The 13,154-nt window shown below is 41.3% G+C and overlaps 1 protein-coding gene across 2 annotated transcripts in view; it reads right to left on the bottom strand.

The window, feature by feature from the left end:
• Nucleotides 1-13,154, bottom strand: part of CLUL1 (clusterin-like 1 (retinal)) — a 72,366-nt gene that overhangs the window by 3,847 nt on the left and 55,365 nt on the right. For both annotated transcript variants that reach the window (XM_011957782.1, XM_011957783.1), the window contains exons 7-8: nt 5,464-5,678; nt 1,266-1,453 (exon numbers count right to left, since the gene is read on the bottom strand). In XM_011957782.1, coding sequence (XP_011813172.1) covers nt 1,266-1,453; nt 5,464-5,678 — 403 coding nt within the window. The remainder of the gene's footprint in view (nt 1-1,265; nt 1,454-5,463; nt 5,679-13,154) is intronic.

Genomic DNA, 13,154 nt, shown 5'->3' with positions numbered 1-13,154 from the left:
GAAAGGGAGAGGAGAGAGTGGGAGGAAGAAGAGGAAAGGGGAAAGGAGAAGAAGAGAGGGGCTAGAAGGATGGTGAGAAAGGGAATATATCCAGCTCAGAAGTTTCTTCCCTACCAGAACGTGAACGTCCCTCCCCCGAACTCCCAGAGCCTGCTCCTGTGCACTCTCTAAAGCCTGCCTTGCTTTATGGTTGTGTGTCTGTCTGTCTATCTGTCGTGTGCTCCGTGTTGGATAGGAAGCTCCTTGGGGACAGGATCTTGTCAAATTTTTCATTGTCTCTTTCACAGTACCTAGTTCCTGTATCTAAACTTAGTAGATGCTAAAAAGATGTTGGTCATTTGACTGATACAACTAGAAAAAAAAAAAAGGCCTCCAGAATTCAGAAGCAAAGGGAGAGGCAGCAAATCCTGTCACATCTGGCTTAATTACACATTGATGGTGACCTACTAACAAGGTCCCTTATGAGTAACTTAAAATGTAATTATTCTTTAAGATTGATCATATTACCCAGATTTTTATATCTTGCATTTTTTGAGCAAATATCTTAACAGGAAGCAGTACAGTGTGATGAAGGAGTCAGAGAGAGACCTGGCTCCACATTCTGCTCTACCACCTCCGACCTGAGTAGTTCATTGGACCTTGGACGTTGAGCCTCAGGATCTTTTTCGGTAAAATGATGATAATAATATTACCTCCAAGACTGGCTTATATTAAAGCTCTTGTTAAAGTAGTTAGCAAGTCATTATTTAAATTTTTTGAATATTTTTAACATTTCATAAAATGTATCGAATGTATTTAGCCATAATCTATTTAAACACTGTCTCATTTTTACACATTAAGATTATGTTTAACATTTTTAATATTTTAAATAATTTTGTAAATGTAGATCTTGGAGGGAGAATTTTCATCAAATTTAGATTTATTCCTTAGGATTGATTTCAGAAGTGGAATTATTGTATCAAGAAGAAATTTTATGGCTCTTCATATGCATAATCAAATAGCTTTCAAAAAGGCAAAACCAATGTATGTTCCCACTAATACATGATATATGAGAATCCCCATTTCATCACGTTCCTATCAGGATTTCCCGGGGTTTTTTTAATTTGCAAATTTGATAGGCAGAAAATGCCATCTTGTTTGTTTTCATGTCTTTATTAATGAGGTTAAACATATTTTCCAGGTATTTTGAAACAAGTTTTGTTTTTCCCTTTTGAGAATTAACTATTCCTGTCAACAAGGCATTCCTAACCAGGCACTCTGCTTACCAAGTTTTAAAATGTTCCTTAAAATGCTGTAGAACATTTGCTAGTACGTAGCCAATGAAGTTAGAACCCTCAGCACTTTCTTCAAGAGGGATCTTGAGTGTGAAATTAGAGGAAGGCAGAATGCTTAAGTCTGTCATCACTGTTTCATCTTGTTTGGAAATATTTCCTTCATGAATCCTTGGAACTACCTACAGAAGAAGGATTATACAGTAAAAGATTACTAAATCCCAATACACGTTCAACAGTAATTTAATACCAGCTTAGTCAGGATAGGCTAGGCTGTGCTGAGGTAACAGATTAGTCCCGGCATTCCTAGGGCTTCATGCAACAAAGATTTATTTCTTGCTCGTGTTATGTGTCTGTTACAAGGGCTGCATACCAGAAAACACTGAGGAGGCTGGTAGGCAGAGGCACATTATCTCATAGCTGTAGCAGATGAATTCATGACTTTCTTTGTGCCCTCAGCAGAAAAAGAGAATAGATGAGCACACACAGGCTCTTCACTGTCTCAGTCTACAAAGAACCCTTTTCAGTTTTGCTCACGCTTCATTGGCCAGAACTTGCCACATGGCAACGTTTAACCACAAGGGGAGCTGGAAAATATGAGCCAGGAGGTGGGATGTTTGCTGAGTATTACTGTCTGTGCCACAAACTTTATTGCATCACACCAAGCTTTGTACTGAGTTTTCCTAAAACTTTACAATGTATGGTTGTTTGTGTGATTTTGGCAAGAATCAATGCAAAATTTATGTTACTCTTAATGAATAACATGTATGTTACTCTCTTAATGAATTCTCCAGTGCATAGACTTTGATTTGAATCATTTAAATGGAACTGAACTGATAGGCAACTTGATGTAACCTTAAGAGAATGATTTTTAAATTTTCCCTTCTCTTTCTGTGACTATAACATATATAAAAATTGCATAAAGTATTTGTGTTTGGCTTAAATAATAGTAAAGTAAACACTTACATAACTAGTATACAGCCAGGGGCCATAACCGTTTTCACTTGCTGGATTTTGCATATTTCTTTCCTAAGGCTTCTCTTCAGCACTTGCTATTTTATGGGTTTGTATTTTTCTTTACATGGTGAAATAAGGGCTGTTTTGAGAAAAGTAACTTCACAGGCAGTTTAGCAAAGTGGTTACGTTCACTCGTTCTAGAGAAATACTGCTTGACTTTGAATTCTAGTTCTACCATTTACTAGCTGTGTGAGCTCAGACAAGTTGCTTAACTTCCTTTGTGCCTCATTTGAAAAACTGGGGAAAGAATTCTACTTCCCTTATAGGGTCACTGAAGGTATTAAATGGTCTGATATATGGAAAAAGTTATTAGAACATTGCCTGACACCTAGTAAATGCTCTTTAGTGGTAATAATTGTTATAAAAATGTATAATTGAAAACCATAATTTTATGTTATGTGGAGGTTTTTATATAGAAATGCCTTTGTTATCAGCATAAAGAATTTTAGATAAATCTGTTAGTGTTACTCAGAGACACTAGAATGGAAGTAAATTGAAGCACAGAATAGGAAATACAATGGTAAAAACAACTAAATATTTTTTTTTTTTTTTTTTTGAGGTGGAGTCTCGCTCTGTCGCCTGGACTGGAGTGCAGTGGCCGGATCTCAGCTCACTGCAAGCTCGGCCTCCCGGGTTTACGCCATTCTCCTGCCTCAGCCTCCGGAGTAGCTGGGACTACAGGCGCCCGCCACCTCGCCCGGCTGGTTTTTGTATTTTTAGTAGAGACGGGGTTTCACTGTGTTAGCCAGGATGGTCTCGATCTCCTGACCTCGTGATCCGCCCGTCTCGGCCTCCCAAAGTGCTGGGATTACAGGCTTGAGCCACCGCGCCCGGCAAAACAACTAAATATTAACTGTAGATTTCTAAAGGTTGAAAGCACTGCTAAAATTTTTCTTCAAGTTTTATTCTTCAAGACAAGATGTTTTCCTCATTAAACTGAAAGTCTGTATATACGAGGATGATCAAATATATTGAATTACTTTACCTTCCTCGAGTATGATCTAATGGAGTTACAGCATCAGAGAGCTGGCAGGGATTGGAACAGTGGCTTTCAAAACTCTTTGACTGTGGTCTGTAGTAATGAATACACTTGATAGCATGACTCAAAACACACACGTATGTCTACATGTATGTCTACATGTCTACGTATGTCTACATGTCTACATGTATATGTGCTTACACACATATACACATGCAAAATGCAAATGAAATTCCATGATGTGCATATGACTTATGAAATGCAATACATACTAATATTTTCTGCTTTGTCCTATTCTATTTTTTGCATGGTTTTTAACCTTGTTTTTTAATGAGCTTGCTGTGACTTTCCATACTTATTTCTCAAATCATGCATGATCCACAGCTTTGTAGTTTGAAAGAGGGAAATGCTGGATTACAGAATGCTGTAAGTCAAATTTCCTAGAAGCAGTGCCTGAGATTCTGACAGAAATGATTTATAAAGTAGTGCTCTCACGTGCGACTTTTAAGGGGAGAGGAAAGCAAACTAGAGAAGAGAAAGCAGCTAAGCAAGAATATGGCTTCAGATGACCATTAGCCTCAGCCTGATCCTGCAGGAAACTCTGGGGCATAAGTGCCCCCAAGGGCAATCTTTGGGAGAAAGTTTCAGAGATAAGCAGTTAGCAGCAGCACCAGCACCAGTAGGAGCTGGTAAAAAGGATCCCCAGGGATCTGGATAGGGCACCAACATAACATACTACACAGAATATTGCATCTTCAATTGCTCTGCCCAGTAATTTTTATATCCAGGTCTTTTTGGGAACCCCTCGATACCAGCCTCATCAGGAATCACTGGCCTGATGCGTTTGTAGATTAAGGTAATGTGTGTGTGTTGGAGGGGGGATGTCTTAGGAAGAAAAGTCACTTGAGTGTTATGCAAAAAGTTATTGACTGAACCTGGGAGTCATGGTATAGGTAGAATTTAAGATGGCAATATGTTCTTATTTTTGTTTTTGAGACAGACTCTCACTCTGTTGCCCTGGCTGGAGTGCAGTGGCACGATCTCCGCTCTCTGCAACCCCCACCTCCCAGGTTCAAGCGATTCTCCTACCTCAGCCTCCTGAGTAGCTGGGATTACAGGTGTGTGCCATCACACTTGGCTAATGTTTTATGTTTTTGGTAGAGATGGGGTTTCGCCATGTTAGCCAGGCTGGTCTCAAACTCCTGACCTCAAGTGATGCACCCACCTCGGCCTCCCAAAGTGCTGGGATTATAGGCACGAGCCACCGTGCCCAGCTGGCAATACATTTTTAAGTGAAGAGTAACATATAAATGTTTAATTCTCAAGATAACTCAGTGGCTTTATTGTGTCAGCAACTAATAAGAGCTATAATTTACAGAGCTCTTGTTTTGTATAAGAAATCTATACTAATCACTTTATAGGTGTACATGTTAAGATAGCTGTTATTGTTCCCGTTTTACAGGTGAAAACTGAGGCCTACAATGATTCGGGTACTTTCCCAAGCTTACTCAGCTGGTAAGTTTCAGAGTCAAATTTTGAACTCAAATTGCTTTATTTGTAAGTCTTCTCTCTTAAAAACGACATTGGCCAGATTTCTTCAAGGTTACCTCTATCAGTTATAGCCCTATAACTCTAAGCAGAATTAGCCATTTCTAGATTAGAAAGTATTTTGTGTTTTAAATTGATTTTCTTTTCTTTTTTTTTTTTTTGAGACGGAGTCTTGCTCTGTCGCCCAGGCTGCAGTGCAGTGGCCGGATCTCAGCTCACTGCAATCTCCGCTTACCGGGTTCACGCCATTCTCCTGCCTCAGCCTCCCAAGCAGCTGGGACTACAGGTGCCCGCCACCTCGCCCGGCTAGTTTTTTGTATTTTTTAGTAGAGACGGGTTTTCACCATGTTAGCCAGGATGGTCTCGATCTCCTGACCTCGTGATCCACCCGTCTCGGCCTCCCAAAGTGCTGGGATTACAGGCTTGAGCCACCACACCCGGCCTAAATTGATTTTCTTTATAGAGTTTCTTGTTTTCTAAAGACCATGAACTACATTAAATCAAGTCAGCCTGAAGGCAATCACAATGGAAATATGAATACCCCCTGCAGCTTGTTTTCAAATTCAGATACAATTCATACGTAAATTAACAGTGAAATCAAGGTGTGCACATGTCATCTCCGTATCTGCTCTTGGGTCTCGCCTTTACCTGTATTGAATTAAAGATGATCTCCGTTTCTGGGGTCTGGTTTGCCAGTTCAGACACCCAGCCAAATTGCCCTCTCATCTTTTCCACCAGATAGGCGGTGTCCTCCAAGTGCTTCCGGGTCATCTGGAGAATCTGGCTGTACTGCTGATTGGATACATTGACCAACCTGATGGCCTCGTCTAATTCTGTGTGCAGAGCAGGTACGCCAGGACAGTCTAGCAAAGAATAAAGTAACGTGGAGAAGGAAAAGGTCCATGAAACTTGGAGGTGGGTGACATGGGCTTACGTCCCAGCCCTTACACTGTCTATTTTCCCCTTTTGCCTGTGGGAGTTTTTAGTTATGTCTGTTATTCTGGAGTAATTATTAATATCACCTACATCTGTGTCAAACCAGATCCAGTTTAACTGTTAATTATATGGTTTTATGTAACAGAAACTGGGCTGGAGACAGAACTTTTTGTCATAAATTCCACATGCCTACCACCTATATTAAGAAAAAATTTGCCAAAACAGATGAAGTCCTTACTATGCCCCTTCTACATCACATCCCATTTATCCCTTAAAAAGGATACTACTATTTGATTTTGGATATATATGTCCAGTACCAGTAATCAGTATGGGAAAAGAGGAAAAGAACCACATATAGTGAAGCTACTTAAAATTAAGACCAAAAGTGTGGAGTAAATAGTGAAAAAAAAAAAGATTCGTGATGTTTTGGAAATTAGTTTATATTTATCAATAATGAAATTATAATTACAGTTGCATGTTTAGTATTAGAACAAAGTAAATCAAAGCTGACTGAAGAGACAAAATTATTATTTGATTAAAGGTATGAGATGTGTTTATAATAGCAAAACCTTGAAAGCAAATGTACTTCAGCTAGGGAATGAATAAATAAATTGTGATATGCCTACATAGACCAACATACAACAGTGAATTAATGAACTAGAGCAGCACGTATCCACACAGCTAACCCTTGCAAACTACACTGAGTGAAAAGCCACATTGCAAAAGAATACATAAGTAATCATATTTATATTGTTAAGAAAGAAAAATTATCCAGAACTTGGAAATAAGGCAAAAGAATGGCTGCATTTCCTTTCGTTTCTTTTTCTTTTCTTTTTTTTTTCTTTTTCCAAGACAGGTTCTCGTTTTGTTACCCAGGCCAGAGTGCAGTGGCATGATCATAGCTCACTATAGCCTCGAACTCCTGGGCTCAAGTGCTATTTTCACCTTAGCCTCCTGAGTAGCTGGGACTACAGGCTCACCATGCCCAGCTAATTTTTAATTTTTTTGTAGAGGCAGGGTCTCACTTTGCTGCCCAGGCTTGCATGTCCTTTCAATGTCATACTAAATTATTGTCTGAGAGGTTGACCCAAAGTTCACTTCAAGGTCTAAGGAAGAGATCCTTTGTTGTCTTTACTATTTACTATTGATTAGGGCCTGACTCCATGAAATTACCTGTAAATTATGGAATGAAAAGTGGCAAATGTTTGTCTAGTAGAGATGTAAATTATTTTGGTCTGTTAGAAAAGATAATGGCAAAATTTACAGTTTAGTCGCCTTTTCGAATATTAACTAACTTATATCTAATTCCATAATCTTTCAGCATTCTGTCTGTCCTTGACTGTAAGCACTCCAGTCTCTCTTATACTCCTTTGACCCAGCTCTAACACCCTGCTGCTTCCTTCATTAATAAGTTAAATAGTCAAATTAACATTTGACATGTGCCCATTTCTTTTTTCTTTTTCTTTTCTTTCTTTTTATTTTTTTATGTTTGAGACAGAGTATCACTCTGTTGCCCAGGCAGGAGTGCGTGGCACAATCTTGGCTCACTGCAACCTCTGCTTCCTGGGATCAAGTGATTCTTGTGCCTCAGCCTCCCAAGTAGCTGGGCCTACAAGTGCACGCTACCATGCCTGGCTAATTTTTGTATTTTTAGTAGAGATGGGGTTTCACCATGTTGACCAGGCTGGTCTCAAACTCCTGGCCTTAAGTGATTGCCCACCTTGGCCTCCCAAAGTGCTGGGATTACAGGCATGAGCCACCGCACCCGGCCAGACATGTGCCCATTTCATGTTTGTATGATGCTTTTTTTTTTTTTTTTTTGAGATGGAGTCTCGCTCTGTCGCCCAGGCTGGAGTGCAGTGGCCGGATCTCAGCTCACTGCAAGCTCCGCCTCCTGGGTTCACGCCATTCTCCTGCCTCAGCCTCCAGAGTAGCTGGGACTACAGGCGCCCGCCACCTCACCCGGATAGTTTTTTGTATTTTTAGTAGAGACGGGGTTTCACCGTGTTAGCCAGGATGGTCTCAATCTCCTGACCTCGTGATCCGCCCGTCTCGGCCTCCCAAAGTGCTGGGATTACAGGCTTGAGCCACCGCGGGGGCCCTTTTTTTTTTTTTTTTTTTTTTTTTTTTTTTTTTTTTTTTTTTTTTGAGATGGAGTCTCGCTCTGTCGCCCAGGCTGGAGTGCAATGGCGCGATCTTGGCTCACTGCAACTTCTGCCTCCCGAGTTCAAGCGATTCTCCTACCTCAGCCTCCTGAGTAGCTGGGACCACAGGCACGCACCACCACACCCGGATAGTTTTTTGTATTTTTAGTAGAGACGGGGTTTCACCGTGTTAGCCAGGATGGTCTCGATCTCCTGACCTCGTGATCCGCCCGTCTCGGCCTCCCAAAGTGCTGGGATTACAGGCTTGAGCCACCGCGCCCGGCCTTTTTTTTTTTTTAAACGGAGTCTCACTCTGTCGCCCAGGCTGGAGTGCAATGGTGCGATCTTGGCTCACTGCAACTTCTGCCTCCCGAGTTCAAGCGATTCTCCTACCTCAGCCTCCTGAGTAGCTGGGACCACAGGCACGCACCACCACGCCCAGCTAATTTTTTTTGTATTTTTAGTAGAGTTGGGGTTTCACCATGTTGGTCAGGCTGGTCTGGAACTCCTGACCTCGTGATCTGCCCACTTTGGCCTCCCAAAGTGCCAGGATTACAGGCATGAGCCACCACGCCTGGCTGTATGAAGCATATTTTTAAGGTTAAAAGTTCTACATTGACAATGCAAAAATCAAAATGTAAACCATTGCTATGTAGGTATAGGCATGTGTATATATTATATGTATAAGGGACATGATATGAGTAGGAAGAAATGTAAGGAAGTAATTAATACCAAATTCAAAATAGCACTTTCCTTTTGAGGAGATAAAGTGAATGTGATGTGGAAGGGGACATAGTGGGGCTTTGTCTATTTTGGTAATGTTCTATTTCTCAATCTAGGTGATTGAGAATTTTTTTTTTTTTTTTTTCTGTGACAAAGTCTTGCTCTGTCACCTAGGCTGGATGCAGTTGCTCGATCTCGAGTCACTGCAACCTCCGCCTCCTGGTTTCAAGTGATTCTTTTGCCTCAGCCTCTGGAGTAGCTGGGATTACAGGTGTGCACCACCACACCTGGCTAATTTTTATATTTTTAGTAGAGACAGGGTTTCACCATGTTGGCCAGGCTGGTCTGGAACTCCTAACCTCAAGTGATTCTCCTGCCTCAGCCTCCCAAAGACCTGGAATTACAGGCATGAGCCACCATGCCTGGCCTATTACATAATTCTTTATACATTTATAATAAAATGCAATTTATAATAACAGTTTTAAGCAGTATGGGAGCACATTAGGACATTATTTACATTTTACCTTTGCAACACTAAACTTTCATTGAATTTGTACTGTATTACCTGATGTATACTGTATCTACTATCTGGTGCATGTTGATTATCAGGTGCATTTTAATGTATTATCTGATTTATTCTGTATTATCTTGTGACATTCAAGAATTATTAATAAGCTATTTTAGCTGGGTAGAAGGAAATAGATGTTAATGATACATAGAGGGATGCTTGAGCGGACTATTTTTGTAAGAGGTCAGTATATTAAGTGTATATTTTTCTGTTATAAAAACCTCTGCTTCTGTATATAACCTTGCAACTGTGACTTAAAAAACAAATACTTGAATAATGAGAATCACTGATACTTCAGACATTTTATTTAATCTTCAAAAGATGTGTATGAAGCAGATATATTATTCCCACCTTCCAAATGATAAAACAGGCTGAGAGAGTCCTCGAGTCAGCAATTCAGGAGAGAGAGCACTCTTTTTTAATTTTTTTAAATTTTATTTATCTATTTATTTATTTTTTCTTTTTTCGAGACAGAGTCTCGCTCTGTGGCCCAGGCTGGAGTGCACTGGCTTGATCTCAGCTCACTGCAACCTCTGCCTCCCAGGTTCAAGCAATTCTCTTGCCTCAGCCTCCTGAGTAGCTAAGATTACAGGTTCATGCCACCACACCCAGCTAATTTTTGTACTTTTAGTAGAACGGGGTTTCGCCATTGTTGACCAGGCTGGTCTCAAACTCCTGACCACAGGTGATCCGCCCACCTCGGCCTTCCAAAGTGCTGGGATTACAGCGTGAGCCACTGCTCCAGGCCAGGAGAAAGAGCACTCTCAACTGCTCAGGTTACCCAGCGAAAAGGTCCAGTTTATAATCAAAGATACTTGGAGCAATGCTTTCCAAACCCTTTTCTGCCACAAGACATTCTAGATGTCAAAATTGTCTAATATACATTCTAAGGTGGGGTAGATGTGCCCATGGCAGAAAATTTGGCCCAAGAGGGATGTGGAGAAGTAGACAGGTCCATTTGTATAATGGACTCTGCTTTCAAAAGAAGGGGGAGAAAAGACCAACTACTGAGGTGGGGAGAGGCTGAGAGAGAATGAAGTGGAAGAGGGAGAGAAAGAACAATCCTTCTTCTTGTTCTGTGGCTCGTGTAACCTGACTCCCTTACTAGCCCAACTAGCCTGAGAATTCGGTGGAAATAAGAACCTAGGCTGGTGATGTTTAAAAAGGAGAAAGGAGCTGGGCGCGGTGGCTCAGGCCTGTAATCCCAGCACTTTGGGAGGTGGAGGCGGGCGGATCACTTGAAGTCAGGAGTTTGCCACTAGCCTAACCAACATGGTGAAACCCCATCTCTACTAAAAATACAAAAAACTAGCCGGGCGTGGTGGCGGGCGCCTGTAGTCCCAGCTACTGGGAGGCTGAAGCGGGAGAATGGCGTCAACCCAGGAGGCGGAGCTTGCAGTGAGCCGAGATGGCGCCACTGCACTCCAGCCTGGGCGACACAGCAAGACTCCACCTCAAAAAAAAATAAAAAAATAAAAAAAAAAATAGAACCCCTACAATGCGTTAATTTGCACAATGGAAAGACCTATTTCATAATAGAGAATATTAATATGTAATTTACAGGCTCCTTGAGCAAGGTGATTAAATAAAAGTAATATGTTAAAAAGTCAAATAAATTTTAAAGATGTCTAATAATTTTTAATATCATATATGCATACATGTACATATGGTACCCAACTTACTATGGTTCGACTTACAATTTTTCGAACTTATGATGGGTTAACTGTGACATAACGCTATCCTAAGTCAAGGAATATCTTATGGTTAAAAGTTTGGAAAATACAGAAAGAAGTATTTTTAAAAACATGTTTAATCTTAAAACCCAAAGGTAACCTTTATTACTATTGTGGTGTATCTAATGATACTTTAAAAGCCAAATATGTTCAGGATATTATGTTGTTTAAGATTGTAACAGTTTCTTGGCCGGCCGCTCACGCCTGTAATCCCAGCACTTTGGGAGGCCGAGGTGGGAGGATCATGAGGTCAGGAGTTCGAGACCAGCCTGACCAATATGGTGAAACCCTGTCTCTACTAAATATACAAAAATTAACCAGGCGTGGTGGCACATGCCTGTAATCCCAGCTACTCAGGAGGTTGAGGCAGCAGAATTGCTTGAACTCAGGAAGTAGAGGTTGCAGTGAGCGAAGATCACACCACCGCACTCCAGCCTGGGTGACAGAAAGATTGTAACAATTCCATTCTCCCTTTTCTCTGAACAGCAAAATTTGTTGCAAGTTGCTCATTGTTAGACTGAGGACACAAAGCCAAGGGCGGGACGGGAGTTTCCACTGACTGTGCTTTTTGTTCTTTCCGTTGATACAAATTACTCCAGCGGTCTTCACTGTGGGAAGTTAAGGGCACAAGAGCTATTACTTGGTAGTAAACGAATTATGATCTGATTTTTCTGAACATCCTTTATAGCAGGGGTCCCCAACCCCTGGGCCATGGACCCGTAGCAGCCTGTGGCCTCTTAGGAAGGGAGCTGTACAGCAGGAGGTGAGCAGCAGGTGAGCAAGCATGACTGCCTGAGCCCCGCCTCCTGTCAGATCAGCAGAGGCATTCGATTCTCACAGGAGCACGAACCCTATTGTGAACTGTGCATGCAAAGGGTCTAGGTTGAACGCTCCTTAGGAGAATAATGCTTGATGATCATCCCCAAACGTACCCCCTGCCCCACCATCTTTGGAAAAATTGTCTTTCACGAATCTAGTCCCTCGTACCAAAAGGCTGGGGACCACTGTTTTATAGAAGAATTTTGTTAGAACCCAGAGATTATCTTGGGTCCTTTATTTACAAATTAACTGAGGCCTAGACAGCATAAATGACTTGCCCAAAATCTCTAGCTAGTGTAGTAGAATTTACTGACATATTGATTTCTGTCCGTCCTGTATCTTCCAATTTCCAACTCTAAGCCATTAGCCACACTTTTAAAATTTCCTTCCCTTAGGGCTTTAGTGAGATAAAATGCAGAAGCATAGGAATCAAAACCTCTTGTTTTATATAAGAAAATTTGTAATTTGGCCCTGGTGAGGTAGGAGGAGTGACTTAAGTCCGGAGAAGGAAAAGGGGATGAGAGGAGGGATGGAGGAAAGGGAGAATGATTTCCTAAATGGGGAAGGAACTAGAAAGGCCACTCTGGGAGGGAAAAGGATTCCTGGGGCTTAGAAGGAGAAGCCACTTTCCCAGTTTAAATGCTAATTGGTTAATTAACCCACCAATGGGAAAGAGCCAATGCCACTTTCAAAAACAAGATTTCACTTGTCTAAATACTGATTTACAGAATGAAAAGGTTTCTTTCATGGTCGGAGGCGGGGGTTCTTTTTTTTGCGGTAAGAAGGAAGGATTTGCCCTAATTTGCTCAAGCTTTTTCTTTTGCGCACGGTAGTGTTTAGTCATTAATCATTAAAAAAAAAAAAAAATCACAAGAACAAAAGTTTGTAAACCGGGCCGGGCGCAGTGGTTCATGCCTGTAATCCTAGCACTTTGGGAGGCCGAGGTGGGCGGATCACAACGTCAGGAGTTAGAAACCAGCCTGGCCAATATGGTGAAACCCCGTCTCTACTAAAAATACAAAAAAATTAGCCGGGCGTGGTGGTGCACACCTGTAATCCCAGCTACTCGGGAGGCTGAGGAAGGAGAATTGCTTGAACCCGAGAGGTGGAGGTTGCAGTGAGCCGAGATTGCACCACTGCACTCCATCCTGGGCAATAGAGCAAGACACTGTCTCAAACAAACAAACAAACAAACAAAAACCAGTTTATAAACCTACATTGAACGCCCCCACATGGAAAAGTGCTTGGAGGAGGAAAGCAAATGAATCCACCATGCTTGTGAGAATGAGATTTTGTCCTCTGTCCAGAATACTAAAGAAACCCTAAAAAATTGTTAGATATGAGTTCTAAATTTCTTTTCAAACAATCAGTATGTCAGTATGTTCAATTCTTTGCCTTCTACTTTTTTTTTTTTTT

The sequence above is a fragment of the Colobus angolensis genome, unplaced genomic scaffold (genome assembly GCF_000951035.1).
Source record: "Colobus angolensis palliatus isolate OR3802 unplaced genomic scaffold, Cang.pa_1.0 Scaffold45, whole genome shotgun sequence".
NCBI lineage: Eukaryota > Metazoa > Chordata > Mammalia > Primates > Cercopithecidae > Colobus > Colobus angolensis.
This window is presented reverse-complemented; position numbering and strand designations above follow the sequence as displayed.